Source organism: Betta splendens, chromosome 4, assembly GCF_900634795.4.
Source record: "Betta splendens chromosome 4, fBetSpl5.4, whole genome shotgun sequence".
NCBI classification, from domain to species: domain Eukaryota; kingdom Metazoa; phylum Chordata; class Actinopteri; order Anabantiformes; family Osphronemidae; genus Betta; species Betta splendens.
In genome coordinates, this window is record NC_040884.2 from 26,802,635 (window position 1) to 26,829,990 (window position 27,356).

The 27,356-nt window shown below is 45.5% G+C and overlaps 4 protein-coding genes across 8 annotated transcripts; 2 read left to right on the plus strand and 2 right to left on the minus strand.

The window, feature by feature from the left end:
• The first annotated feature begins 45 nt into the window (after nucleotides 1-45).
• Nucleotides 46-8,820, plus strand: pfas (phosphoribosylformylglycinamidine synthase). 2 transcript variants are annotated; one of them, XM_029147075.3, is made up of 28 exons: nucleotides 46-221; nucleotides 804-926; nucleotides 1,031-1,166; nucleotides 1,414-1,519; nucleotides 1,602-1,794; nucleotides 2,506-2,611; nucleotides 2,739-2,879; nucleotides 2,983-3,107; nucleotides 3,213-3,341; nucleotides 3,592-3,729; nucleotides 3,826-3,954; nucleotides 4,063-4,136; nucleotides 4,221-4,377; nucleotides 4,447-4,508; nucleotides 4,597-4,758; nucleotides 4,883-5,125; nucleotides 5,215-5,445; nucleotides 5,522-5,702; nucleotides 5,778-5,861; nucleotides 6,076-6,231; nucleotides 6,576-6,692; nucleotides 6,810-6,955; nucleotides 7,040-7,247; nucleotides 7,315-7,406; nucleotides 7,484-7,598; nucleotides 7,682-7,831; nucleotides 7,909-8,049; nucleotides 8,293-8,820. In XM_029147075.3, the coding sequence occupies exons 2-28, from the start codon at nucleotides 806-808 to the stop codon at nucleotides 8,601-8,603; spliced, it is 3,954 nt and encodes a 1,317-aa protein (XP_029002908.1). In that variant the 5' UTR covers nucleotides 46-221; nucleotides 804-805; the 3' UTR covers nucleotides 8,604-8,820. The 2 variants fall into 2 exon arrangements, with proteins under 2 accessions (XP_029002908.1, XP_029002909.1); XM_029147076.2 differs by lacking the exons at nucleotides 46-221; nucleotides 804-926; nucleotides 1,031-1,166; nucleotides 1,414-1,519 and adding an exon at nucleotides 1,901-1,914 and having other exon boundaries at nucleotides 1,681-1,794.
• A 1-nt stretch (nucleotide 8,821) lies between these two features.
• On the minus strand, nucleotides 8,822-15,915 carry si:dkey-183n20.15 (RING-HC_RNF170 domain-containing protein). Of its 2 annotated transcripts, none has more exons than XM_029147081.3 (7): nucleotides 15,393-15,915; nucleotides 11,232-11,335; nucleotides 10,929-11,025; nucleotides 10,595-10,697; nucleotides 9,963-10,036; nucleotides 9,765-9,875; nucleotides 8,822-9,639 (listed from the first exon to the last, which is right to left on the minus strand). In XM_029147081.3, exons 2-7 carry the CDS (start codon nucleotides 11,258-11,260, stop codon nucleotides 9,283-9,285), a joined length of 771 nt encoding a protein of 256 aa, XP_029002914.1. In that variant the 5' UTR covers nucleotides 11,261-11,335; nucleotides 15,393-15,915; the 3' UTR covers nucleotides 8,822-9,282. The 2 variants fall into 2 exon arrangements, with proteins under 2 accessions (XP_029002914.1, XP_029002915.1); XM_029147082.2 differs by having other exon boundaries at nucleotides 15,285-15,427.
• hook1 (hook microtubule-tethering protein 1) lies at nucleotides 14,994-23,901 on the plus strand. Of its 2 annotated transcripts, none has more exons than XM_029147078.3 (22): nucleotides 14,994-15,217; nucleotides 16,246-16,331; nucleotides 16,570-16,642; nucleotides 16,933-16,983; nucleotides 17,301-17,433; nucleotides 17,716-17,783; nucleotides 17,979-18,029; nucleotides 18,365-18,448; nucleotides 19,412-19,575; nucleotides 19,677-19,817; nucleotides 20,274-20,475; nucleotides 20,572-20,682; nucleotides 20,767-20,854; nucleotides 20,938-21,004; nucleotides 21,083-21,223; nucleotides 21,320-21,407; nucleotides 21,494-21,525; nucleotides 21,632-21,720; nucleotides 21,865-21,965; nucleotides 22,048-22,149; nucleotides 22,280-22,348; nucleotides 22,428-23,901. In XM_029147078.3, the coding sequence occupies exons 1-22, from the start codon at nucleotides 15,173-15,175 to the stop codon at nucleotides 22,593-22,595; spliced, it is 2,154 nt and encodes a 717-aa protein (XP_029002911.1). In that variant the 5' UTR covers nucleotides 14,994-15,172; the 3' UTR covers nucleotides 22,596-23,901. The 2 variants fall into 2 exon arrangements, with proteins under 2 accessions (XP_029002911.1, XP_029002912.1); XM_029147079.3 differs by lacking the exon at nucleotides 14,994-15,217 and adding an exon at nucleotides 15,325-15,464.
• Nucleotides 22,724-26,826, minus strand: LOC114853562 (cytochrome P450 2J6-like). Of its 2 annotated transcripts, none has more exons than XM_055508110.1 (9): nucleotides 26,591-26,826; nucleotides 26,237-26,402; nucleotides 26,008-26,160; nucleotides 25,782-25,939; nucleotides 25,525-25,698; nucleotides 25,311-25,452; nucleotides 25,046-25,233; nucleotides 24,639-24,742; nucleotides 22,724-24,517 (listed from the first exon to the last, which is right to left on the minus strand). In XM_055508110.1, exons 1-9 carry the CDS (start codon nucleotides 26,804-26,806, stop codon nucleotides 24,352-24,354), a joined length of 1,467 nt encoding a protein of 488 aa, XP_055364085.1. In that variant the 5' UTR covers nucleotides 26,807-26,826; the 3' UTR covers nucleotides 22,724-24,351. The 2 variants fall into 2 exon arrangements, with proteins under 2 accessions (XP_055364085.1, XP_029002913.1); XM_029147080.3 differs by having other exon boundaries at nucleotides 24,601-24,742.
• Between the last annotated feature and the right edge of the window lie 530 nt (nucleotides 26,827-27,356).

Sequence of the window (27,356 nt, forward strand, 5' to 3'; positions counted from 1 at the left end):
CTGCGTTTATGATTTGAGGTTCCGCAGCATTCGCGCATGCGTACATGGTCCCACGTGGGTGCTGAGGTTCGACCGTCCTGTCCTGTGCGCGCGCAGACGTCGAGCGACCAAACGAGGTTGAGTCCATTTAACAGCAGCACAAGTTTCTCCGGGACCTGTGGACTCCAGGGAGCTGCAGCTACTTCACCTACAGTATCTTCGTCTACGTGACCCTGCTGTTCGTAAGTTGGCTAAATACACAAACTAGCTTATGCTAACTCCGGATTAGCAAAATTGAAGAACTCAAACAGGCTCAACTCCCCAAACTAAGCTTCACGCTAACAAAGTGTAGATGGGCGATTAATTGGCTGCGCGTGCGCCATGTGGATGGACTAACCGGCCGCTCCTGAGCTCGTGACCTGCAGCGTACAGTCAGTGATCCAGTTGTCAGTGTGTTTACAGCTCACACACTTATCACTGCAGTGAATGAGCCACAGAGTCAGAACTTCAATACATCAAGTTAGAGAAAAATAGGAACAGATGCGTGAAGTTTTGTCAGCCTTCACCCTGTGACATTACTTATTTACAAATAAAATGAACTGCGCTAATGAAATGAACATTTAGGATAACAGGACACTCAACTAAGCTCAGTGTAGTTGTGTAAACTTGTCTTGACCTAAACTCATCTGTAGACAAGGGTTTGTTTATCCTTAATCATCACTTAACCTTTGACCTGTGGGAGCCGTTATCTTAGGGCAAAGGCATGTGTCTCATGGATGGATTTTCTGTAAAGTAGGTAAAGTATTCCTCTGTCTCCCCATTAGTCATGGCTGTAGTTCGGTTCTACAGTAATGAAGCTGTGCAGGGCCGGGCCTTGCAGAGAGCAGCTAAGCTCTACCCTCAGCTGTCAATCATCACAGAACTGTGCTACAATGTGGAGCTGACAGGTGAACGCACAACAGTTTGTTTGAAAACCACAAGACACGTGTATATGCTAGAGTTTCCTTCATTTGTCCACACTCTCATTGCTTCCTCCTCCTGTCTGCTGCAGGATGTGAGAGTCTCAGTGAGGAGCAGAGGGAGGTCCTGCTCTGGTTGTTTCGCCCTCCCCTGCAGGCAGAGCCACTGTCTGAGACACCAGCGCTCACGCAGGGCAGCGGAGAGACACTGGTGGAGATTGGACCCAGGTACTGCTGAGTAGCCTCTGAGAAGGTCCAAGCATTAACATGCTATGTTTGGAAGATGCATAAATGTAAATACAGATTGAATTTTCTCAAAGGAAAGAATACAATCTATATATTTTCATAATCTATAATTTATCTGTATATTCTTGTATCCTCTCTCAATGCATGCATTGCCTACATCTTTTAGCTGGATGGAGCTTATTTTACATGTTGTATTTAAAACATAACTTTTGAATCTGTGGTGTTGCAGGTTGAACTTCTCCACTGCTTGGTCCACTAATGCTGTGTCCATCTGTCAGAGTGCCGGACTGTCTAACGTCACAAGGGTGGAGCTGTCTCGCAGATTTTTAATCAAGGTATAGACACACACACACACACACACACACACTCACACACTGTGTACATCACTAATTGACGCTGCTTTTCTCTCCCATCCAGCCCCAAAATGGAGAGAGCATTAATGATGAGGATGTAAAAAGGCTCATTACGCTCCTGTATGATGGTATGACCGAGTGTATCTATCAACATCCCATCACCTCCTTCACCGTGGAAACCAAACCACAGCCAGTGTTTGAGGTGGACATTCTGGGGAAGGGTCGCGCAGCCTTGGAGGCAGCAAATGATGAGCTGGGTGAGACGTATACAGGGAAACAGAGATTACTTTGTTTGTACTTTTACTTCTTTTACTCAGACACTTAATGTGAACCTTCTTCCTCTTCTCTTTACACTCCTTTCAGTCGCACAGATATCTGTGAGTACACTTTGTTTGCTGCCTGATGTAATAATGTCACATGATGCATGACATTATTACTTTGCTGGTTGAAGTCACAGGACATGAGTGAGGCTGCTGGTTATCTTACACGTGCATGTGTGTGTGATTCCTGTGTGTTTATTGGTTTAATTTGGATGAGATAGAGATCTGAATATGTAGTGATTTAGTAGTAGTTTTTGAAGCCCTGTTTTTGCACAACCAGCTGACTCTTTGTAACAGAACAGAATTTGCTGCTTATTTGAGGACCTATAATTGCTTTCACAGCAGTTACGGACTGTTCCTATGAACAGACTTCAAACTTTCACAGAATGTGTCATACTTATGTTGCTGCTCTGATTATTCACTTCTGCCCAGCTTCATTAGTTGCCTCAAGCTGCTCAAATAGATGAGAATAATTTTAGTACATGCTCTGAATATATGAGTCATATAAATCAACATGCATAGTTTGAACCAAATAGTGTCTGTTTGGTCACTGCCTGGTGTAGGCCTAGGTATAATGATGTTAGGCTATGAAGATACAGTACACAAGTGTGAAACATTGACATTTCATGTATGTGGTCTTTGACACAGGTCTTGCCTTTGACACCTGGGATCTGGACTATTACACATCGATGTTTCAGAGGATTAAAAGAAACCCCACTAGTGTGGAGTGTTTTGACTTGGCCCAGTCCAACAGGTGGGTTTTTCTTCCGTGGGCAGATTCGCAGGGCGTCTTTGTGTTGCATGTGTGTCGCCTGGCTTTGTAGTTTTTGTTCCCGGCTGTTTTTATTCTCTGATATTTTCTCTGCGCTCTGGTGTCCTAGTGAACACAGTCGTCACTGGTTCTTCCGGGGGCGGATGGTTATCGACGGGCAGAAGCAGGAGGAGACTCTTTTCAGTCTCATAATGGACACCCAGCGGCACAGCAACCAGAACAACGTCATCAAGTTCTGTGACAACAGCAGGTAGGAGCGTAAGCAGCACAGCACCCACAGACTGTGTGTGTGTGTGTGTGTGTGTGTGTGTGTGTGTTTCTTTTCACACACTCTAATAAATGTGTGTCTCTAGTGGTATCAGAGGAACAGCACTAGACTGTGTCTACCCAAAAGATCCATCGCAAGCCAGCCCGTATAAAACGCGGCGCTCACTGCGTCACATCATCTTCACTGCAGAGACGCACAACTTCCCAACTGGTCAGAAAAAAACAAATCGCACTCTGCCTATTTGCATCCTGTCTGACATTTTCCTCCTATGTTTTCCAAATGCAAGTTTAAAGTCCCTTCCATCCCAATTTGCAGGCGTGGCGCCATTTAGCGGAGCCACCACAGGTACAGGAGGTCGCATCAGAGATGTCCAGAGTGCTGGACGGGGGGGCCATGTCATTGCTGGCACTGCAGGATACTGCTTCGGCAACCTGCACATACCAGGTCGGATGTAGTATCACTGTTAAAGGGTTTCTTCTTACTCCTTTCTTTACATAACAATAATCTTATCAACATTTAAGCCCAGTAAATTTATATATTAGCTAGTAGCATCCTATCAACCTAATGGTTGAGAATCATTCAGGTTAAAAAGAAAAGTATACTTACTCTACTATATAAAGAATGAAATCTAACCTTGACTGTGCTTCATAAAAACATTAGTCAACTGCTGTTGCATTCCTTTCCTCACCTTTAGGCTATGTCCTACCCTGGGAGGCTGAAGGAGAGGGGTGGGAGTATCCCTCAAGCTTTGCCCCCCCCCTCCAGGTGGCCATCGAGGCCAGTGATGGTGCATCAGACTACGGCAACAAGTTTGGAGAACCTGTCCTGTCAGGTAGAAAAGCACCTGAGTTGGCACTTTACCTGGATAAATATAATAAATAAGTTAAACATATAAATGATTTTACTAATAATGTAAAAACACATTCAGGTTTCGCTCGTTCCTTCGGCGTGCGGCTGACCAACGGCGAGCGGCGGGAGTGGATCAAGCCGATTATGTTTAGCGGTGGTCTCGGTTCTATTGAAGACTCTTACGTGAACAAAGAAGAGCCAGAGACTGGTAATGTTGTACCCTGGTGTGAGCAGCCAGTGTTTTTTTAATGAATGCAGAGGCTTTATTTACACTCGGTGATCCGGGTCCCTCTGCTCCTGTACTTTTATCGATCAGGAATGGAGGTGGTGAAGATCGGAGGGCCAGTGTACAGGATTGGCGTGGGAGGAGGAGCAGCTTCTTCTGTACAAGTATGAGCACTACTGTGCAACAACAACCACTGAGCCCGTCTTGGCCACATGATTAAATGTATTTGACTCGTTTTTATCGTGCAGGTCCAGGGAGACAACTCCAATGACCGTGATCTGGGTGCGGTGCAGAGAGGAGATGCTGAAATGGAGCAGAAGATGAATCGTGCTCTTCGGGCGTGTCTGGAAAGAAGCAGCGGGAATCCGATCTGCAGTATACACGATCAGGGTGCAGGAGGAAACGGTACAGAACACGACACGGCTTAAATAAATTCGACAAATTATGAGGTACTGATTCATTTTGTCATTTTAGGTAATGTGCTGAAGGAGCTCAGTGAGCCAGCGGGAGCTGTTATTTACTGCAGCAAATTTAAGGTGACCGTCCTATGAACACAGAATCACAGTTAGTGCTGCCTACCTTTTGGATCTCAATCTTTTTATTTTATTTTCTCTCACCGTGTAGAAAGGTGACCCCACCTTGAGTGTGCTGGAGCTCTGGGGGGCAGAGTACCAGGAGAGCAATGCCCTGCTGCTCCGCCCAGCGGACAGGTCTTTCCTGGAGAGGGTGTGTCGGAGAGAGAAGTGCCCCGTTGACTTTGTGGGGAACATCAGTGGAGATGGCAAGGCATGTCTAATAAATGCACCTGTACTAGTAGACCTGGAGGAGTAGTCTGAAACCACAACCCAACTCTCTCAATGAAATGAGTTTCCAGATCACCCCTCTCATTGTTATTGCTCCTGTTCTGTAGATTGTGCTGGTGGATGATGATGGACACGGAGGCAGCAGAGACCTGGCAGACAGAGGGCGCTGTCCTGTTGACCTGCAGTTGGAGTGGGTTCTGGGGAAGATGCCACAGAAGGAGTTTAGGATGGAGCGCCTGGCCCAGACCCTCCAGCCCCTGGCTCTGCCTGCTGGCCTGACGGTCCAAGACGCCCTGGACCGCGTTTTGCGTTTGCCTGCTGTGGCGTCCAAACGCTACCTCACCAACAAGGTGCGTGCTACATTCCAGGCTTGTACTTGTTCATAATTAGCCTCGTTGAAAAGGTTTGTCTTCACCTCATCACTCGCTCCTTCCTTCAGGTGGACCGGTCTGTGACTGGGTTGGTTGCCCAGCAACAGTGCGTCGGCCCCCTTCACACCCCATTGGCCGACGTGGCTGTTGTTGCTCTGTCACCGTTTAGCCTGGAGGGAGCTGCAACGGCCATAGGGGAGCAGCCAATTAAAGGCCTGGTGTGTCCTGCAGCCGGTGCTCGCATGGCTGTGGGAGAAGCTCTCACTAATTTGGTGTTTGCTAGAGTCACAGCACTGAAGGTGAGGCGATATATGCTTCATTTAAAGATCCAGTGGCGTCCAAAACAATCCTCAAATGAATGGTTGTGTCGTGCAGGATGTCAAGTGCAGCGGTAACTGGATGTGGGCTGCTAAGCTTCCCGGTGAGGGAGCGTGTTTGTGGGAGGCCTGCAAAGCCATGTGCGAGGTCATGGGTCAGCTGGGGGTGGCCATCGATGGGGGCAAGGACTCTCTGAGTATGGCTGCTAGGGTGGAAAAGGAGACGGTCAAAGCTCCAGGTACTCTCCCTCTGTGCACACGAATGTGAGCGCCTGAAAGTGATCAAGAAGAACTAAGTGTGGCTTCTGCTTCAGGTGCTCTGGTTATCTCGGCATATGCAGCCTGCCCTGACATCACAGCCACTGTGACGCCTGATCTTAAGGATCCAGATGACAAAGGTATGACATATTTCTGACTAATAATCAGTAATACTACTTATGCATCATGGTAAGTTACTGTGGAGAATCTGACAAATTGTGTTGTCCAGTGTTTGTCAATTCTTATTCAATACTGCTCAAGGCAAAACACATAATTCTCTACTAACTGCCAAAAACCACATGCGGCATTCAGTAGCAGACAGCCTGTCTCTGACCCTTTGTCCCATGTCCGCAGGCATGTTGTTGTGGGTTGCTCTGAGTCCAGGCCATCATCGTCTGGGAGGCTCTGCTCTGGCTCAGTGCTACAGCCAACTGGGAGACAGCTCCCCTGACCTGGACCAGCCAGAACTATTGACAGCCTGCTTCAACACCACGCAGATGCTCCTCCAAGGTCAGCTTGCACTCACAGGCACTCACAGGCAACAAAGTACCTGCCACAGATGTGTAAAAAAGCTTAGGGCTGATTGCTGTAATACAGTTGGTGCCAACTTTTCTTGACCTAACTCCCTCAACTTTGAGCATGACACCACCAAGTGGTCACACTGTGCATGTTCTCTGAATAAAACGGGCAGTGGCAGGTGGGATTATCATTTCACTTACATTTATCATAGCACACCGTTGACACAGATTCATTTTTTTGAGTGCTTATTATGATTGAGTGTCCAATTGCAATGTAATTACATTATGGCTGGAAGCTGGAGGACAGCAGGTTCAGTTGGTTTTTTGTTCTTTCAGAACGTCTGCTGAGTGCAGGACATGACATCAGTGATGGAGGCCTCATTTCCTGTTTGCTGGAGATGGCGTTTGCAGGCAACCGTGGTATTGACATTGAGTTGTCAGGAGAAGGTGGAGGTTAGTGAGTTACTGTGCGTTTTGAGCTTTTCATGTCAACAACCTGTCAAGTAACTGACAAATGCTGGTGACAGCCATTGTAGGTTGTAAATACACACTTGTGCTCCTCCTCTGCAGTAATGGATCTGTTGTTCAGCGAGGAGCTTGGTTTAGTTCTGGAGGTGTCGGCGTGTCACGTGGAAACAGTGTGTCAGAGATACAGCAGTGCAGGTGTACAGTGCCTTCGTATCGGCAGAACCCGTGGCTTCGGACCGGAAGCTACGGTGAGACTTGAACCACAGCTTTACATTTACCGCCTCCTGAGCCTTTTTGCTGCATGTAACAATGGTTGCCTCCTTTTCTTCTAGGTCAGAGTCTGTGTGGATGGACAGGAAGTGTTGAGAGGGCAGCTTCCGAACCTTCGGGCCATCTGGGAGGAAACCAGTTTTCAGCTGGAGCGCCTTCAAGCTAATGAGCTCTGTGTTAAACAGGAAGAAGAGGGGCTGGCCAGGAGAACTCAGCCCTACTTTAAGCTGACCTTTGACCCCTCTGAGACGCCCAGCATCAATGGACTCTGTAAGACTGCTTTATACATTGTTCTTTTGGACTGTAAGGTGCTTATCCTCATACTCTTGTCTCTCAGCTGCAGGCCAGCCTCGGGTGGCGGTCATCAGAGAAGAAGGCAGCAACGGAGACAGAGAGATGTCCGCGTCTCTGTTCATGGCAGGCTTCGAGGTAGAAACAGGAGCCTCATCAAATGATTGCAGGTCCAGCTGTACTACTTTTGCCCATTATTTACCCCTTGTCTGTAGGTATGGGACGTCACAATGCAGGATCTGTGCTGTGGCTCTCTGACCCTGGAACCTTTTAAAGCTGTTGTGTTTGTTGGTGGCTTCAGCTATGCAGACGTTCTGGGATCAGCTAAAGGCAAATAAACCCTCCAAACCCACAGAGCACAATAATATAGACACTGATTGTTTGACCTATTTTACACATTTCTTCCATTAAAGGTTGGGCCGCTACTGTTGCATACAATCCGAAGGCCAAGGCTGAATTTGATCGTTTCCGGCAGCGAGACGACACACTAAGTCTGGGTGTGTGTAATGGCTGCCAGCTGCTTGCTCTGCTGGGCTGGGTGGGAGAGTGCACGGCTGGAGCAGGTAAGAGGAAGGAGGTAGAGGTAGCCATGTGTAGACAATGCCGTAAAGTAGAGTAATGCTTTTCTCCTTTTTTACAGAGTCTGAAGTGGTGCTGACACACAATAGGTCTGGCAGATTTGAGTCTCGATTTGTCACCGTTGGGATCCAGGAGTCCCCGTCCACCTGGCTCAGAGGCATGGAGGGCTCCGCTCTGGGAGTGTGGGTCGCACATGGAGAAGGTACAGTGTGCACTGATGTTTTATTCTACCGCAGCGGTTAATATCTGTTGGTTAATATCTGTTGTGTCAAAGTGGGTGCTTATGGTCCCCTGACACAGACATACAGTATATCTGAGTGTCCAGTGCACAAGTTTTGCATAACTACCACTAGTTCTGCTGTCTCATAAGTCACAGGTCAGCGTATTCTGCAATCAGCAGCTGATGTTTGTATTGGTTTTCCTCAAATCTATACATGTCCTGCAGGTCTGATGCAATTCAGCAGCTCAGAAGCCAGGGACCAAATAGTGTCTGGTGGACTTGCCCCCCTTCGTTACCTTGACGACCACGGTCATCCCACAGAAGAGTACCCTCTGAACCCTAACGGCTCCCCACAGGGCATCGCTGGCCTGTGCTCCAGGGATGGCCGACACCTGGCAATGATGCCCCACCCAGAGCGGTGCACCCTGGGTTGGCAGTGGCCCTGGGCCCCGAGGGACTTCACGCCTTCCCTCACACCGTCACCGTGGCTGCGCATGTTCAAGAACGCGGCTGCCTGGTGCCACAACACACAATGACGCATCTGTGGTCAAATTGTTGATACTATCAAAATAGTATTACTGTCTTTGTTGACTTCTGTGGACTGAAACAATGCATACTTCACTTTTTTACTTGTCCTGGTACTTTGTTACTGTAGGTTTTGTAGATTGTGATTGCTGTATCACACCAGCCAGCCTTATTACGGTTTAACTGCTCAAACTGAAGATGTTAAATAAATAAACTAAGTGAACGTGAGTCATTTCTCACAATAAATATTTATTTTACACATTTAAAAACTAAACTATTGACAGTACAGGTACAACATTAATAGTGCTAGCAGGCTTTCTTGAGTTTGGAGTCAGCACCAGCTTGGTTTCCTGTGGCTCAAATTATGAAAAGTAACTGAATTATTACACAAAAACGATTGCTTTGTACTGTACATTGCACTCATTCAAGCCTGAAGACATGATGATCTTATCTATTCAATATAGATGTGAACTCCCAAACACTTAAAGCAATCAGGATCTGTAACCACTGTGCATCAGGTACTTGCTGGGCTCTACATAGGCTCTGTAAATATTAAGCAAATGAGCGTGTAGTCAAGGTCCAGTGTGAGAGACTTTGATTCCATCCCTTGTGGAGCAGCTATCAATATTCTTACATTTAATCCAACTAGATACGGTCAGATACCCAATAAACGTTAATATCAAACAGGTACTACTGAAATTCTGCATCAGTCCATCCTATTAGTCCTTGAGAGCTTGTACTTGCAGAGCGTTCACTTCTGTCTGGCACCATCTGCTGGTTGATGTTAATAACGCAGATCAGGAGCAGGATGACCACCACCAGATCATCCAGGACGCCCAGCAGTCCGCACAGGGAGGGATCTGTCCCCAACGAACCAGCCGAGGGTGAGGAGTCAGGCTCGACAGTCGGGGAGGAAATGGACACAACGGTGCCCACGCAACACAGAATCACCCTGAAGACAAACAGCCACACGAGTCCGGCCATAGTGCTCAGGCTGCGGCCCAGCACCTGCAGGACGAGGGGGGCGTCACACAGGTAGTCTGTGACCTGCAGGGCCAGAGAACAGGACAGAGGAGGAGAGGTCAGAGAGGGAAGTACTGAGGCGCTCAACACTAGGTCTAACTCCAGATCTGCTTGTGATAACAAGGAATCTGCATTTGCATTTCACTCACCTGTCGCGGAGCCCCCGAATAGCGTTTGTTGTAGTCTTTGATTTCTCCAACAACCTGTTTGGATTCTCGGTCCGATCGACTCTCGTTGAACAGCCGGCACAGCTCACTGACCTGGAAGGTTGGACATCGCGTTTAAACTGCACGTTCACGCTCTCATTGCGAGCGGCCTGCGTTTCCACCTGTCCTGGTGGCATTTACCTTCTGTCTGCAGAGCGGGCAGCTGATGGCATCCAACCACGAGCCATGTCTCCAGTAGGAGATGAGACAGGGAGCTGCAGAATCACACACAGATAAGCCTTCATACCTTACAGCTCCAGCCAGACATGTGATAAAGCTAATGAAGGCGCAGTAAGAACTAAATGAATTTACAGCTGATGATAATAAAAAACGTGAGGGTAAGTGGGAGGTGCAGTCTGTTAAGATAAACGTGTCAGTAAGTGTGTGTTGGAATAGAAATGCTGTATTATCTGTGAGATAGATAACACCAAGGTAAAACCAATTAGCACTGCCTCGCCTTCTGTCCCCACAGAGTTTAGCGAGTTTAAAGTAATGGGGGGAAAGGTTAATCAAAGTTTGTGTTGGTAACTGGTAAAACATGTCATTTTAAGCAGATTATTATCCAGCACAATACGATATATTTTAAGCGGAGAATAAATCTGCTCTAAATCTTATGGTTAATTTTTACTTTTTTTTTTTTTTTTACTTTGAACAGTTAGACTGTGTGTGTGTGTGTGTGTGTGTGTGTGTGTGTGTGTGTGTGTGTGTGTGTGTGTGTGTGTGTGTGTGTGTGTGTGTGTGTGTGTGTGTGTGTGTGTGCGCGTGTGTCGTACCACAGAATAAATGGCCACAGTTTGTCTGCACTGGGAAGCTGGCAGGCTGCAGGCACACAGGGCACTGCCAGTCTTGCTGGTTTGGAGATAACATCACACATTCCTGAGTGGACAGAAAGAAATAAAGCAGCATGTTGGATAAGAATCAGGAAATATGGAGTATTTTCAGTCTGTACAGACACTTGGTTTGTAAACAGTGACATTATCAGTGATGACTCCCCAAATTAGACTTTTGACCCCAATAAAAGCAACGTTACTAATTTGGTGAGCTGCCCGTGTGATTGTCGTCATCTGCTGTGTGTCAGGACTCTGTGTAAGTCGGTGTGTGTCTCACCTTGTGGCAGCTCATCTGTTCTGATGAATGAAGCAGAGATGCAGACGGTCCTGCTCGACCTGGGCCCACCAGAGGTTCAGAGGGGAAACGGTCCCGTCTGCAAAGTCACACACACACACACATGAAATATAAGAAATAAAACTTTGAATGAAATCTAATAGGGTCAATATGAGCAATACAATTGGCAAATGTACAACAAACCTACACTAAACACTGCTTTTTATTCTTCTACTGCTTTCATTGACATTAGTGGAAAAACAAACACAGACACATCAGTGCAGCCAAACATAAAGTGAGACTTACCTGGACTGAGATGTGTGGTACGAACACATAGTGATTCCTGGAACGGCAGCTGACAGGTAGTCACACTACCCGAGAAGGAAGTGAAGTGCAGTCTGACAGCATCACTGTACAAAATAAATGGGAGCAACCTGTTAAAGATTAACTACACCATCTAGTCTTCCTGCCCGAGGTGAGCGTTAACGCTGTCAGGCCGATACTGAACCGCTCTGTTTGTCGCTGGACAACATCCAGCTCACTCTGGTGGACTCTGAAGCAACAGACTGACTGATTTTAGTGTCTAGTCTAAATCTGGACTTTCCTTCTCCTTCGGGTTCGGTCAGAGGTTTAGTCACCTGACCTGCTGCTGGATCAAAGGCAGAACACTTCCCTCCCACGCTGTGTCTAAATAGGTTAGATTTGACTCTGTCAATCATTGAACTGAAGTTTACTCTGCAGCAGCCCTGCTTCGCCTACTGTAGTTCTTCCCCTTGTTGAAATGAGTGCATGTCACTGATAATAAATTATAGGCTGCTGGAAGAGCCTCACCCTCAGATAAAAGATGGCCTCTTACAGATCACTGTGTACAACACTTTTTAAAGGTAATGGTTCAATCCTATAACTCAATCAACTTCTAGCTCCAGTCACACAGACGCCCTGGTACAGGATCCATCACGTAATAAGGTCAATTTCAACTTGAGTGTAGCTGCGATAAATGTCATCATGACAGCGTTTGCAAAAATATCCTGGCAAATATTTAAACAGGCCCGTGGCTTCAGAAAGGAAGATAAAGGGAGAGTCAGAGAGGTTCAGGTCATCTAAATATAGCAGTGGCTCAGTGAGGGTCAGGGTCTTGGTGCGGCAGAGATCAACCTGTGCTCAACCAGAGGCAGGTAAACACGAGCAGACACATGCTTGGAGTTCAGCCTCAGGTCAGTGACCACTCATGGTCTATGAGACTGTCACATTGTCTGTGATGTATCTGTGCATATTGTTTGACACTGATTGTATATAAGTTTGGCCGTTATTCATCTTCATTTTGGTCAGTGGCTCATTTTTAACACCTTCTCTTTTTGTGTCATTCCATCACTTCAGCTTTATGGTCTCTACCTGGTTGATTTACAAATGATTTTATTTCAGCTATTTTGTGTATTTCACTAACTTGATTTTAAGTTTTTGTCCATTGTTTTTAAGGCTTTACTACTGTACCTCAGTGAACTGCCTCAGTGGCACATTCCAGCAGGATCACTCAGGTCCTATAACCAGTTTCTATTAGATGTTCCAAGGGCCAGACGCAAACGTTAGGGTGATCATGCTTTCGCTGTCTTAGCTCCTAAATCACGGAACAACTTGTTCTGATACTGTCTTTTAATCACAACTTTCATGTCTTTTGTGTATTTAATTTGAATTATTCTTTTATCTACGTTATTTTTTCTTATGTGAACCACTTTGGTCAACAAGATATCGTTGACCAAATACAGCCAAATACCTCCAACGAGTAAGGCAAGTCCTAAGAAGCCAGCTCAATGGCAAGAACAAATCCCGGGCAATAAACAGCTACGCTCTGCCAGTGATCAGATACCCTGCGGGAATAATAAGGTGGCCAAAGGAAGAGATACAGACCACAGATGTTAAGACACGAAAGCTCCTCACCATGCATGGAGGGTTCCACCCCAAATCCAGCACCCTGAGACTGTACGCTAGCCGCAAGGAAGGAGGCCGAGGACTAGTGAGCGTGAGAGCCACTATCCAGGATGAAACATCCAAGATCCATAAGTACATCAAGGATAAGGCCCCGACAGATGACGTTCTGAGTGAATGTCTCAGGCAGTGGAGAACAGAGGATGAGATGCTGGAAGAGGGACCATCATGGGAGGACAAGCCCTTACACGGGATGTACCACCGGAACATAACTGAAGTGGCTAATCTCAACAAATCCTACCAATGGCTTGAAAGGGCTGGGCTGAAGGACAGCACAGAGGCACTCATCCTGGCTGCACAGGAGCAGGCCCTGAGCACCAGAGCCATAGAGGCCCAGATCTACCTCACCAGACAAGACCCAAGGTGTAGACTGTGCAAAGAGGCCCCTGAGACGATCCAGCACATAACTGCAGGGTGTAAGATGCTGGCAGGCAAAGCATACATGGAACGCCATAACCAAGTGGCTGGCATAGTATACAGGAACATCTGCGCGGAGTATGGACTGGAAACCCCAAGGTCAAAGTGGGAAACACCTCCCAAGGTGGTAGAGAACGAGCGAGCCAAGATCCTGTGGGACTTCCAGATCCAGACTGACAGAATGGTAATGGCGAACCAACCAGACATTGTGGTGGTGGATAAAGAGCAGAGGAAAGCCGTAGTGGTGGATGTGGCAATACCAAGCGATGGCAACATCAGGAAAAAGGAACATGAGAAACTAGAGAAATACCAAGGGCTCAGAGAAGAACTGGAGAAGGCTTGGAAGGTGAAGGCCACAGTGGTGCCTGTGGTGATCGGAGCACTGGGGGCAGTGACCCCCAAACTGGAGGAGTGGCTACGACAGATCCCTGGAAAAACATCCGACATCTCAGTCCAGAAAAGTGCAGTCCTAGGAACAGCAAGGATACTGCGCAGAACCCTCAAGCTCCCTGGCTCCCTGGAGGACCCGAGCTTGGAAAACGGATGAGACCACCCGCATGGGGTGAGAAGGAAGTTTATATATATATATATATATATATATATATATATATATATATATATATATATATATATATATATATATATATATATATAAAACATTATTTATTTGTCTGTCTGATCTTATTTAATCACTTTTAAATTAGATCAAATTAGAGGTATAGGTACTATAAATAGTTTACATCACCTCACACAATGTTTGGAATTGTGCATAATCTGTTTTTAAAGAGCAGGAGACACACATGTTTCTTAATTCAGTTATACACGTGAGATATATAAATAAGATAAAGTGAACAGTTTATTTTATCTATGACAAATAATTAACTGTTAGATGAGGCTTGGACTGGTGCCAGGGTTTTAGTGTCTTCTGGGAACAGTGTTTATTACAGCAAAGACTGGTTAACATAAATCAGGTTTTGTATATTAACTTTCCAATTTTAGTTGATTTCAACCCAAGCAAGACCTGCAAAACTGACTGTGATTGCTCATATAGTGTTCAGTTACCTGACAATGCATGAAATGCAAAACGTATTTTATTTTCTTTGAGCAAGCGTGAAACAATGAGTCATCAAATTAACATAAAACAACTATTTTATTTCAGTTTTATTCAGCAAAATTATTTGTAAAACTTTACTTACAATATTACATTATTAACTTTGTTTACAGTAATTTGTTCTGACAGTCAGGGGTGGAATTTTATTAACTACTCCTAAGTGATGTATGTCCACTTATACTTTACTTTGATATTGTCACCAACTTAAGATTCAACTTTATTATTAGATATTAAAGATATCTAGTAATGAAAACTAATGAAAAAGTTAGTAAAAAAAGCAAATAAAATACAAAACATTTGCATTAAAAGTATTTATTGTAACTATACTTTAGAATCTTTAGCTTTCTCATCCTACAATATTGTGAATGTAGTCTGATAACTGGGAAAATCACAGAACTTAAATATTTTGATGTTGGCGGAGGCGGAGACAACTGAGCGAGTAGCTTTTGCTCATTGGCCACGGTGAGGTTTTATCGGCTATCAATCATGCAACGTATCCCTACGGATTGGCTCCCACATCCCTGGCAATAAACGTCGAAGAAGTAAGCGACCACGCCATTCACGTACGCATTACGCATTTCTTTAGCCCGGTGGCCGCCTTTCGTTGCCACGCTACGCATTTGTCATTAGAGCTCTACCTCCTGGCAGCAGGTGAGGTCAAATGCAGAGGAGAGGAGCGGAAGCGCTTAGCCGACAGGTGGAGAACGCGTCTAGCCTTTAGCTTAAACCGTAACAAATGGAGGATAACAAAACGGCGCTGGTCGACAGCCTAATAATATGGGTGAGTGTTTTTAGGTGTATGACGTGTAATTATACGCAAAACCATAGAACCGATGTCATTACTGTACCTGTCTGAAGGTGGTAGAGGTGTCCGCAGTAAAAACAACGGGGAAAACGAGGCGCGTGAAGCCGAGCTGGTGTTCTTTAAATTGTTGTTGTGTTTCTACAGAGCTCACCTGCTCTTTGTGTCACAAAGCGTGTTTTTCCGCCGCTGCCACTCGTCCTGTAACTTGGCCAAGCGTCTGTAGGTGAGAGGACTGGGAAGGAGGTCACAACACGGCGGGCTAATCAGTAACGCGACGGAGCCACTCGGCCACGAGCATCTCTCGGTTTAGTGGGTCCTCGCTGCATTTGGAGCGATAATCTAATTAACCTGGAGATGTTGGTGGCGCGTCGCCGCTCGGATCTTTTCATATAACGGAGCAGCTAACGCAAACAGTAGGTAGCTTCCTAGCTAGGCTGCCTGCACCTGCGCCTCCTCATGGGCGTGAAGCCATGTTTTCCCGGACTGCCCGGTGTTAGTAACGGGACACGAGCCTCGTTAGGTCTCGTGTCAGGTTCATCTGAAGTTCAAAGCCTGACTCTGTGCCTAAGACACGTCTCACTGCTTTACTGTTGCGACCAGGCTGCACGCAGGCTTTACGCCAAACGCGTTTAAAACGTTCAGAACCGCGTTGATTGGTGTACTGTGTTTCTAAATGGTGGTCATGGTCACGGCTGGCCTTCAGAGCTACTCGATCAACGCTATGCACACAAGGATGTGCTCAGCGCAGAGCTGGACGTTGGGGAATTGGATGTTTGTCTAAAGGAGTTCACCTTACAGCTTAGAGTGTGCTTGAATTATTTACATCATCCCAAAAGGTTTCCCTGGAATTGGTCCAACATCTGTGGTGTTGTCTGTTATACTTCCTCTCTCTCTCTCTGCTGACAGCCATCCTCTGTCCTATTCTCACTCCTCCTATTGATAGTGTGGATGATGCCAGTGCATGCTCCTGTCTCTGTTAACCTGCTCATGTTTCTTCCACACAGCTGCAGACCTTTAACACCCCCGCACCCTGCAGAACGGTGGAGGACCTGACCACCGGAGCAGCAATATCCCAGGCGCTGCATCAGATGTGAGAAAACACACAGGAACATGAACATGAATTGTGGTATTTTGCTTTAGATGTTTTAGCTGAATGGAAGGATAGTTTTCCAGAGGTGGTACTGTATGTAATTCTGAGAAATGTTTAACCTAAGCTATAGAGGGACAGGCCGGCTTCATTCAAAAGTGCCATGTTTATTTACCAAAGTATCAAGTACCTTGTGTGTTACACATATGCTTGTTAAGTGTGTACATTCCTGCTGCTGCAGAGACCCAGCGTGGTTCAATGATGGTTGGCTCAGTCGTATCAAATCGGATGTTGAGGACAATTGGAGACTAAAGGTACAAAATGCTGTCCTCCACAACCTTTGGCTTGCTCCCTAGCTAATTCTTTGTTTAGAAGCTTCTCTATGCATCTGAGACCTTTCTGGTGAAGTGCGTGTGTGTGCGAGTGTGTGTATACATATATGCATGCTCAGATATAGCTGGTTGTGTGTCTTTTGCTGTCCTGCTGCTGGGCTGTGATCCTGTTTTCCTAGATACATTTTGCATGAATAAGAAGTCAAAATGAATTCTGTTATGTTTTTTAACTGCGATCTAACACCATTATATTTAATTTGTGTGTGTGATAGATGAACAACCTGAAGAAAATCGTTCAGATGATGGTTGACTATTATAATGAGGTAGGATGTGATCATAGGTGGTACTGTGCGCATATCCTGCTTTTGTTTGCACAGTTGTTGGATCAGTGGTAGAGACACCAGCTGAGTGTGTGTTTATCCAGGAGCTGTGGTGTGTTCTGTTCACGTACTGCTAAGCCTCAAACACCTTAGCGTTAAATCTGGTATTTCATTTTGACAACGAATTTGGCCCAACCAACACGATTTGAAATATTTAGTTTGGCAATCCTCTTAGTCATAGCAGTATCACATACTGTACTGTAGCTCTGAACACTAGTGGGCTCATTCTAGGTGTATTATCTCTGCCCCTCCATCACCAGGTCTTAGCCCAGGAGATCTCAGACTTCGTCTTGCCAGATCTCCCCAAGGTGGCAGAGCATTCAGATCCTGTGGAGATGGGGCGGCTGCTCCAGCTCGTGCTGGGCTGTGCTGTCAGGTGTGAGCGTAAACAAGGTTTGTGACAGGTTGTGTGCCTTGCACAATTAGTCTGCAAATATGAGACAGATTCTTAAAAATCCTAAATAAGATGAGCAGGGAAATGTGTCTCAATGCAGATACTGTAGGTTAAGGCTGTCCTCTGAACTTGTTTACTTACTGTCCTTCCAAACCACTGACTCATCTGGTCGCCATGCTGGAATACCAGTGATGCATTCAAAAGTGTGGCAACATGAACTGAACTAAACTGCAGCATATATTTAATGCATGTATGAGTGACTGATCTCTCTTGTTTATCAGAATACATTCAGATCATCATGACCTTGGAGGAGTCAGTGCAGCATGTTGTCATGACAGCAATCCAGGAGGTCAGTGCGTCTCTCCACCATCTTTTACTCTCACTTCACTCACTTTATTAGTGTGAGGGTGTTCGACACAGTTCTTTTTATATATATTTGAAATGGCTGCCAGTTCCAGGGCCGGAGTTGTTGAGGGTGTGCAGGGTGCGCGTGTTTGAATAAAATGGCCTGAGACTTTGCCGGTGACGTTTTCTTTCTCTCCAGCTCATGCGTAAAGAAGCTGTGTCCCCGCTGTCAGGGGACTTGGAGCAGCAGGTCAGTGTTATCTCTAAATAGGGAAACACCTTACTACTTTAAATGTCACTTGGTGTGTGTAGCCTTCTCACATTGTAGTGATTGTTCATTCACTCGGAATCTATAGTTTATGTCCTCTATCACACTGTATAAATTGGCAGTTGACAGTCAAATTCCTATTAATGTTTAGTATTTATTACTATTTCAAAGGAGTAAATCAAACCTTCTCCAACTTGTTTGTTACATTTATGTTAATCCATTTAAAATGAGCTGTCAATCTCAGGACTCAAATTTTGGCTCTCGCGTGTATGTGAATTTGTGTGTCACTCATCTCAGCTTCTCATTCTTTTGCTCAGCTAAAAAAAGCCCTGGAAGACCTCACTGAACTTGTGGCTGTGAAGGAAGCACTAGCTCAACGCTGCGAAGAGCTAGACATACAGGTGAAGACACAAAAATGTACTGACATTTGGCGTGGCATAGAAGCCAAACATCCCAAACTTTTTGTTATCATGTTCACTTGTATACATCTGTCCAGCACCAATAGAAGTTTGCCAGTATTCAGCTGTCTCCGCTGTACTGGTTCAGTACAAACAGGAGTTGTGTAATGTGCTGTAATGCTCGGGCCCATTGTCTGGAGCTGCTGCGGCAGAAGGACTGTGGGCTTAGAGTCTGGCCGTCGGCCCAAGCTCTGCCAGTGCTGGGCCTCGCTCACCGCCGCACAGTCCCACTGAATTTAGCATAGCTGCTGATCAACTGTTCACCCGGACTCTCGACAGATTGATTTGTTCTGTTCCCAGTTTTGCTCGACTCTCTGGAGGTGAAGTTGGAGGTAAGTCCAAGCTGGCGAAACTAAACCTATCTAAAGCAGCTGCTCACATGTTCGTTCTAACTTCGCTAACACAGAACTAAATATGAAAACGCCCTTTGGTGAACTTCAAAACATGGCCTATAGACATAGAGGATAGATGGAGGAGCTTTTTTGTGACGAGGATTAGGATAAATCTTTTTCTATTAGTCCTGTTGCTGTAAAAATTGATTTGAATCTAAAAAGTTAATTTTTCTTCTTCTTCAGTTGTTTATTACCAGCATGTAGCCCTGTCCCAGTTTAATTCTAATGTTAGGTTAATGCACAAAGAGATTGATGAGGATGAGAAAAACTAACCAACCGTGTATTAACATATTCACTTACAGTGCGCTTTGTCTGTGCTCTGCTTCCAGCGTGGATTAACTGCAATGTTTGCTTTAACTGCTGGGAGAGGAAGGATGTGATGTGCAGCAGAAGGGCTCTACTTTGCATGACAAAACCAAAACTGAATTTAACAGCACAAAAAACATCCGGATGCAAATGCTCTCTCAATGCTCACCTGTGATGCAGGCTGTAACGTCTTGTTGAACCTGGGCAGGTGACGGCGCTTCAAGAGGAACGCAACAGCTTGCTAGCTGAGAACGATGTCCTAACTGACCGGGCCAACCAGCTCGACACATTCGACGACCCCAGCACACCCTCAGGAAGAAAACACAGCCAGTTACAGCAGCAGCTGGAGAACCTGCAGGAGGAAATCTTCAGGTTTCTCCCTTTCTGCTTATTGGGATGAACTACAACACCTGTTTTTTTCAGTTGATAATAGCCAGTTGAAATGACTGAAAATTTATATCTGCATGTTTTAGGCTGGAGGCAGCTAAAGATGACTACCGCATCCACTGTGAGGAGCTGGAGAAGCAGCTGATCGAGGTTCAGCACCGCAATGATGAGCTCACCAGCCTGGCAGAAGAATCTCGAGCTCTTAAAGATGAACTGGATGTCCTCAGGTTTGTGTCTAGATGGAGGGTGTGTGTACTGTCTGGAAAAAAGCTTTAATTCTGATTCATTAATTAAAAACAGGCTTCAAAAAGCATTGTATTGGCATCAGCATTTGAATCAGATCAGACCTCTTTGTTTGCCTTCTGATGTGAGCCAATAATTCATACCAGACAAGAAGAACTGATCTAATAGCTAAAGCACACAATTTAACGTTTGTACACCTACTTTGGAAGTGTGTGATCCTCTAAAAAAATAGGTGTCAAACTTCGGCCACTCTCCCTGCTCCAGCTACTGCCTGTTACCTAGATCAGGTGTGTTCAGTCAGTCAGCAGCTGGAAAACGTGTACACCTGGTCAAGGTAATCAGCAGAGAGAGTTGGAAAACCAGCAGCGTCGCATTTGAGTAATTTCAACCATGAAACTAATCTAGAGTTGCATACTCTACCTCTTATGTTGTGCTCAAAGGAACTGCTCAGATCGGGTGGTGATACTGGAGGCCTCGGTGGAAACGTACAAGCGTAAGCTGGAGAGTCTGGGCGACTTGAAGAGGCAGATGAAGCTGTTGGAGGAGAACAACATGACATACATGCAAAACACTGTCAGCTTGGAGGAGGAGCTGCGCAAAGCTAATGCTGCCCGCACACAGCTTGAGACGTACAAGAGACAGGTACGTGACATAGCAGGCGCTCACGAGTGCAGCAGACAGACAGGCGGTAATTAATAGAGCCTCCTTTTCATTTGTGTGTTGCCTTCTGTCTGGCAGGTCCAGGAGCTGCATAGAAAGCTGTCAGAGGAGACGAGGCGTGCAGACAACCTGGCCTTTGAGATGAAGAAGTTGGAGGAGAAGCACGACACTGTGATAAAGGAGAAGGAGGTGGGCCAGGTTTTAAAATGTTTTAGTCTTTAGCAGTTCTAAATTTGTTTGCCTCCTAAAAAATTTTCCCGCCTCCAACATTAGAGGATCATCATTGAGAGAGACTCTCTGAAGGAGATCAATGAGGAGCTACGATGCACTCAGGCTCAGCAGCACCAACTCTCCCAAGCAGGTATCTCATTGCAAACCTATTATTGTTCTTATTTTCTCCTCACTTTGACATTTTAATATGTTTTAAAATCTCTTTTTGTGCAGGAGTGCTTTCTTCTGGGAGCCCCAGCCACGACAACCTAGCAGCTGAATTAATACCCATCGAGTACAGGTGCAGTAGCACACAGCATATTGTTTTCTCTCTGCTCGTGTGTTTTGTGTGAGACCTGAATAATCTGTGCTTGTTTAGAGAAAAGTTCATCAGGCTGCAGCATGAGAACAAGATGCTGAGGGTGCAGCAGGAGGAATATGAAAGAGACAAAATCGCTGCTCTGCAGGCTCAGCTTGGGGAGGCACATAAGAAACAAAGCGAACTGGACACTGAGAACAGGTCAGTCTGGGAAGCTAAGCAGTAGTCACTCTGCTTTTAGCGCTGACATGTTACTGTATGTGGATTGGGTCACGTGTCTCTGTAAAACATCTACAGATTGAATCGAGAGCGGGTCAGCGAGCTGCAACAGCAGGTTGAGGATCTCCAGAAGGCTCTGCAGAGCCAGGCAGCCAAACCTGATGATGTGAGTTGCCTAACGCAGAGATAATGTTACACAACACACACACTTTTTTCACTAAACCAAATGTATCCTCTCATTTGTTTTATCAGTCAAACCTCAAGCGGAAACTTGATGCACATATGTAAGTATGACTCCTGTAGTAGTGCAGTGATAGAAGCTACTGTAAGATGTTAGATAAATTTATAGATTCTCCACTAGAGGCAGGTAAAAAGCATGTGTTTCCTCAGGGTTCAACTGAATGAGGCTCAGGATGAAATCATGAAGAAGAAAGAGCTGCTGGAAGGCCTTCAGACTGACAACAAAGCGCAGAACAACTGTAAATGTCACGTCTCTACTTACAAGTCTGACTTTGCCTAGATAAGATCATTATGTAACGTCAATAGGATTTAATACAACAGGTAAACACACCGCAAAGATAACATTATGAATAAAGACTTGTTGTTTTCTGTTTACCTCAAAGCCTTGAAGGTGGAGGAGCTCATGGCCGCTCTGAAGAAAAAAGATGACGACATGAGGGCCATGGAAGAGAGGTACAAAATGTACCTGGAGAAAGCTCGCAATGTGAGAGATCATGCTTTTATTATTCTTATTTTTATACTGTACACATTTGAGTATAACTGCAATATTGCTACTCCACAATCAGGTGATCCGAGCGCTGGACCCTAAGTTGAATCCAGCTACTGCTGAAATCCAGGCTCTGAAGAGCCAGGTGGCAGACAGGGACAAGCAGATTTGCAGCCTGGAAGTATGTAGATCTGTTCAGTTCTCGTTAAATGCGTCTTGCATGAAATTGCAGCATAATTTCCTGGTGAGGGCTTGGCAAGAATTGAACTGCATAATTAAGGTGTTTGTTTGTTTGTTTGTTTTCCTCCTAGCGTCAGTGTGAGCAGGCCAGACTGAGAGAGTATGAGGAGAAGCTGATCGTCACCGCATGGTATAACAAGGTACAGCAGGAGCAGCAGGTTTTCTGATGCACATCCTGACCTCTGTGACACTGACAACCTCCAATGACTCCTCCATCAGAGCGTGAACTTTCAGAAGCTGGCCATGGAATCGCGCCTCACTGGCCTCACTGGCCGCACCTCCTCCGTGCTGCCCCAGGGTCAGTCCTTCTTATCCCAGCAGCGCCAGGTCTCCAACGCCCCGCGCCGCGCATTTTCCATCAGCTCGCCTTCCACTACCTCCAAATAGGCCACAGCCAAATTAAGTTTGGGGGGAAATCCCACAGGTAAACACTCAAGTGACCTTAAACATATTCTGTCACAGATGAACTGAATTGACGACTGTGAGCACTTACCCAATCAAACTCAACCCAACTGAGTTTTTAGCATCCTCTTCGTTTCACTAGTTAAGATGCTGTCTCAAGTGAGCTCAGCATATTTCCATTGTGCCCTGTGTGTTGCTGACTGCAGCCTCAGCACCGTAACTGCTCCAACTTTCCTTCTCTTCTGTCCTATTATGTTCATGATCAGGGACTAAAGAGATGTAAATAAATGCTAAACGCATCTTTATTCAAACCTCTAGCCCGTAATGTGTACGAATGTCCTTTTTACTGGACCCGGCATGGCTTACTGGACCCCTCAGGCCAACGAAATGTTACTAAGACCACTGATGTATGTGCAACTGGACTGTCTTACTATGCAGTGAAAGGGTTTGCCTTTGAGGTAATGCTGCATTTGGTGCTGGTCGCCAACTGCATCTAGGCATCAACAGCAACAGTTTTAGCAAACAGATTAAGCTCATGTGAAGGTGTGGGAAAATTCATACAATATATATTTAACCTCTGAGATGCTGTGAGGACACATTTTACACCAGAAATCCAGGGTTATTGATCAGATGTTTGTTTTTTTAACTTTACTCTACTTGCGGCATGATCTCAAAAAACAAAAAAAAAAGATATTTATATTTAATATCCTAAATCTTGCAATTCAATAAATAATGAAGATGATAATCTTTGACGTTATACAGCTATAATGAGATTTTAACACCAGCTTTTATTCAGTTGTCAGGACCAGGTATCCATATACGTGCAGTACATTCAATTTGTAACTTGAGAATTTTAATTATGGCAGTTTTCTTGTAGTTGACTGATTAATGATTTGATGCTGTGTAGGAGACATCCAGAGGAGACGATGCTATAAAGACCTAGAGAATGTTGTAGAAAAGCAGCTGTTCTGATCTGAAAGTGCACTGTCCCAACATCAGTTGTTCATTGCCTTGTTTGCAAAAACACTAAGGAGACATGTGTTACAGTGGGTTTGCTTTTTGTGATCTATAGTAAGTGCTTTTTATTTCCTCTGCGTTTGATGCTTATTGTAGATTGTTAATTCAAATGCACAGAGATTTTAATAACAAGAAATATGATGAAACCGTGTAGAATCATGTTTGTGTGTAAATAGAGAGGGACGACGAGGGCATTAGACATTTTCAGGAAATCAGAGTTAAACATTAAAATGTTTTGATTTATTTGCGAATAAATAAATATTGTTTCTAATAATGTGTTTTCACTGAGTCATATAAATACTAGTTCAGCAAAAATGTATATATATTTTTTTTATTTGACTAAACATGTTTGTCATGTAGATCAAATTGACCCCATCAGGATGGAGCTTAACATTAATTATTATAGTTAAAATGGCACAACTGACATATAGATGGACATATACTGACAGACTGTCATAACCGAGACATCTGCAGAGTTTTGTTGATACAAAGTAGGAATGTATCAACAAATTATCACACTGTGACCCTATATAAACATTTTGAGGCTAAACAAATACTACGTTCTACATGTCTATTAGTAAACACATCACTGATGTCACCTTATTAGCATCAAGATTTTAAATGTGGATTCTGGTAAACTGGTTTGTTGGGAAAACTGGCAGCAGATTAAAAATGTCTGCTGTCTTTTGGGTCTGACTGCAGGAGGTAAAAAGCTCAGCGAGCCTTAGCGTAGATGTGAAAGGGGAACGGCGTCCGTGTGGCTCCTATGATTCCCTCTGTTCTCAGCTCCACTCCGTCCACCGTGGAAAAACAGAACCTCTGGAACAAACCCACAAAAAACAAAAAGAGCTCCATTCTGGCCAGGCCCTCTCCCAGACACGCACGCTTCCCTGTGGCACAGCAACACAACTCTCACTGTTCAGCCACTGTCACGCAGGTAATGTTTTATTATTCAGGGGAATGTGACGTTCACCTGCAGAGAAAGGCAGAAATGCTTCTCTCCTCACAAACCTGCCCTCAGCATCCAGGAAGTGTCCGGGGTTGAAGGTGTCTGGAGTCTCCCATTCAGTCGGGTCAAACAGCACCGAGGTCAGGTTGGGCATCACAGACGTTCCCTGCACAAACCAAAGGCAAACCATCAAATGTCCTTGATGCACAAATAGAAAAAGTTCTTTATAATTAAAACGTACATATAAGTGTGTATTATACAAATGGATAATATATGGTTATAGATATGGTTTAATAACAGAGCCTATGCTGATCTGCATCAACAGAATGAAACATGTGCAAATGATTTGACACAATCAACATCCACATTAAATGTATGTGTATCTAATGGAGCCATCTATTTTCTTCCTCTCTCCTGTGACTTCAGTTCTTTACTGTGTGTTAACTCTCTAGTAAACAGCTGGCGGCACCTTGGGAATGAAGAACCCGCCCAGCGTGGTGTCTCTGGTGGCCATCCTGAATCCATTCAGAGGAACGATGTTTCCCATCCTCTGGACCTCATGGATGACGGCGTCAGTGTAGGGCAGGTTGGGTCTGTCAGCCATGTTGGGCCGACGGTTCTGTCCAATCACTCTGTCGATCTCTGCCTGGACTTTCACTAACGGGTGGAATTAAGAGATTTTGAATGGGTCAGTTTGACTTTGACGTTTAACAAATGTGAAGCTGAACAGGCACCTTGTACATGAGGGTTGTTGATGAGGTAGATGAGGCCCCACTGCAGGGTTTTAGACGTGGTTTCACTCCCAGCCAGGAACAGGTCCACACAACACAGAGCCAGGTTGTCTTCATCAAAGCCCAGCTCACTGTTTCTGTTGCGCTGTGAGAAGATCCACAAAGTCAGACTCTGGTTCCTCTTTGAACACGGCTCAGCTCAAAGTGAGATCCATACCTGGCTTTCTATCAGGAAGCTGTCGATGTAATCTCGTGGGTCACTGGGGTCCAAGTCTAATTTGTGTCTCTCTATCTCTGCCCTGATCGACGCCTCCAGAGACCTGGAGCTGCTGAAGATGTCATTGTGAGGCCCTGGCAGGTGTTTCATGAGAGCAGGGAACGAATCAAACAGCTGTTCGCAGAGAAAACAGAGGGCTGATTCAGACCCGTTGTTATTATCCTGCAGGTAAAGCCCGTGTCCTGGTCCTACTGTACCAAAGCCCATATGGAGCCTTCCAGATAAGCCATCTGGCTCAGGTTCCTCAGCATACTCTGGAACCTCTGGTCTCCGTAGTCAAAGCGTCTCCCAAACACGATCTGGCAGATGATGTTGGCCACGGCGTTGTTGAGCAGCGGCACCGGGTCGAACGGTTCTGAGCAGAGGACAGGTCTTAGTGGGACTGAACCAGGCATCGGGTCTTTGTTGTGCTGCCACACAAACCTGTCTCTTTCTCCATGGCCTCCTGCAGGTGGCGGCTCTCTTCACAGATGCTCTGCTCCGTGGAGCTCTTTGCCAGGCCGAAGGTGCGCAGCGTTGCCATGGCGAAGCGTCGCTGTCTCCTCCACACCTTCCCATTACTGAAGAACAGACCGGCTGAGACGGAAGCAACAGGAAGCGCTCAGGCAGCTGCTCCGGACTAACTCCCCATGCCTCGGTCTGGGTTCATTACCTGAGTTCCCTGAATAGATCCTGTCCACCATCGGGCTGTAAGGCCGGTCCGCAAAGTTGTCGGCCTGCGTGACCAGAGCCTCCTTCACCATCCCCCAGCCGGACACAAACACCGTCTTGTGTCTTCCCAGACGAATGCAGAACACATTCCCATAGACACCAGCGAGCTGTGGACATAGGGAACAAGTGGCCCGTTGTCCCACATGTGACTAACGACAAGTTATTGTTAACATGCAATGAAAAATCCACTGACATGCAGCCGAGACGTTTTACTTCGAAATGCTGTCTTTACAGACTAATGTAGATCGGTGATGATATAGAAGGAGTCGTACCTGCTTTCAGAGTCTAGTCTTACCTTGGTTAGATAAATGTGAGGCTGTTTATGTTCAATGTTGAAGACGTTTCCTAGAAAAGGCAAGGCTGGTGGTCCAGGAGGAAAGTTCGGTGGATCCTTTTTAACCAGGAAATAAACTAAAAGAACAGTCATAACAAAAGCATAGAGCAGCATTCTGCTGACATCCATCCAAAGAAACCAGTCCCAGAGCCACATTGTGACCCAGAGCAGAAGCATCTGTCACTGAGTGGAGGTGGGATGCTTCTCTATTACTGATGGGCTGGTTCTTCATGACACAGACACACTGCTGGCTGCAAAGCGACCCAAACATACTCAACAAAAGAATGTGCATGTGTCATTACTGTTTATTTGCAAAGGGAAAACCAGTGAACTTTGGTGAAGTAATGATGTTAGTATTTACATAAATAAAGCCTGAATTTGATTTCAAATCAAACTTCAGTGTTTATCGATTAACAACAACATTGATTATGGCAGCCTAATAAATGACTGACCATTTTGGATGGGACAGTGTGATGTCATTATGTGTTTACATCATTTATTTTAATTTGCCAGGTTAAATGAGCATTTTAAAGGACACCCAGGGTCGTCCTTTCTTCCTGCTCCTCCTCCAGTCTCCTCCTAACAGCTGTTAGAGCATTTGGATGTGATCTGTCATCAATGGTGCCAGGATAGTGGCCAAGACCTTCTCAGAGATGTATGTGACAGAGGTTATGCTGCTGACTGTGGGTCTGAGAGGGGCTCCTTCATTGTAAAAGTCCATAAATGC

What these genes read in the sequence shown, in the direction of transcription:
- LOC114853562 (XM_029147080.3), bottom strand. Translation starts at nt 26,806, where the DNA reads ATGCTTCTGCTCTGGGTCACAATGTGGCTCTGGGACTGGTTTCTTTGG. An exon ending in CTCACATTTATCTAACCAAG is followed by an intron (nt 26,403 to 26,590) that starts GTAAGACTAGAC and finishes CTATGTCCACAG; the next exon opens with CTCGCTGGTGTCTATGGGAA. An exon ending in GGCCATGGAGAAAGAGACAG is followed by an intron (nt 25,940 to 26,007) that starts GTTTGTGTGGCA and finishes TCCTCTGCTCAG; the next exon opens with AACCGTTCGACCCGGTGCCG.
- si:dkey-183n20.15 (XM_029147081.3), bottom strand. Translation starts at nt 11,260, where the DNA reads ATGTGTTCGTACCACACATCTCAGTCCAG. An exon ending in TACCACACATCTCAGTCCAG is followed by an intron (nt 11,026 to 11,231) that starts GTAAGTCTCACT and finishes GTGACTTTGCAG; the next exon opens with ACGGGACCGTTTCCCCTCTG. An exon ending in ATTCGGGGGCTCCGCGACAG is followed by an intron (nt 9,640 to 9,764) that starts GTGAGTGAAATG and finishes CTGGCCCTGCAG; the next exon opens with GTCACAGACTACCTGTGTGA.
- pfas (XM_029147075.3), top strand. Translation starts at nt 806, where the DNA reads ATGGCTGTAGTTCGGTTCTACAGTAATGAAGCTGTGCAGGGCCGGGCC. An exon ending in GACGCACAACTTCCCAACTG is followed by an intron (nt 3,108 to 3,212) that starts GTCAGAAAAAAA and finishes CCCAATTTGCAG; the next exon opens with GCGTGGCGCCATTTAGCGGA. An exon ending in TGGAGAACCTGTCCTGTCAG is followed by an intron (nt 3,730 to 3,825) that starts GTAGAAAAGCAC and finishes AAACACATTCAG; the next exon opens with GTTTCGCTCGTTCCTTCGGC.
- hook1 (XM_029147078.3), top strand. Translation starts at nt 15,173, where the DNA reads ATGGAGGATAACAAAACGGCGCTGGTCGACAGCCTAATAATATGG. An exon ending in TCCCAGGCGCTGCATCAGAT is followed by an intron (nt 16,332 to 16,569) that starts GTGAGAAAACAC and finishes CTGCTGCTGCAG; the next exon opens with AGACCCAGCGTGGTTCAATG. An exon ending in TGGTTGACTATTATAATGAG is followed by an intron (nt 16,984 to 17,300) that starts GTAGGATGTGAT and finishes CTCCATCACCAG; the next exon opens with GTCTTAGCCCAGGAGATCTC.